The sequence below is a fragment of the Plasmodium reichenowi genome (assembly GCF_001601855.1).
Source record: "Plasmodium reichenowi strain SY57 chromosome Unknown, whole genome shotgun sequence".
NCBI lineage: Eukaryota > Apicomplexa > Aconoidasida > Haemosporida > Plasmodiidae > Plasmodium > Plasmodium reichenowi.
Genome location: NW_017962492.1, coordinates 1 through 300, shown reverse-complemented (window position 1 = coordinate 300; position 300 = coordinate 1). Strand labels below are relative to the sequence as shown.

Sequence of the window (300 nt, the reverse complement as noted above, 5' to 3'; positions counted from 1 at the left end):
ATACAAAACATTATTTTAAAAGATAAGATGGACAAATCATTAGCAGAAAAAGTAGAAAAAGGTTGTCTTAGGTGTGGGTGTGCGTTAGGAGGTGGTGTTCTACCTGTTTGGGGTCTGATCAGCGGTTTATGGTATGCGACATTGTCACAATATGTTACTCAAGAGGCTATACAAAAGGGTATTGAAGCAGGTATTTCTGCGTCCATTGATGGAGTAACAACACAATTCTCATTACACTCTTTAGGTGGTAAAACATTACAAGAAGTTATTACTACTGAAATATATAAGAAACCCATGTGT

The 300-nt window shown here is 36.3% G+C and overlaps 1 protein-coding gene across 1 annotated transcript; it reads left to right on the top strand.

Annotated features, from left to right (window-relative positions):
• Positions 1-300, top strand: PRSY57_0027900 (rifin; the record flags this gene model as incomplete). The annotated part of the gene is made up of 1 exon (XM_020114336.1): positions 1-300. A coding segment is annotated over one exon (300 nt), but the record flags the coding sequence as incomplete, so codon positions are not given.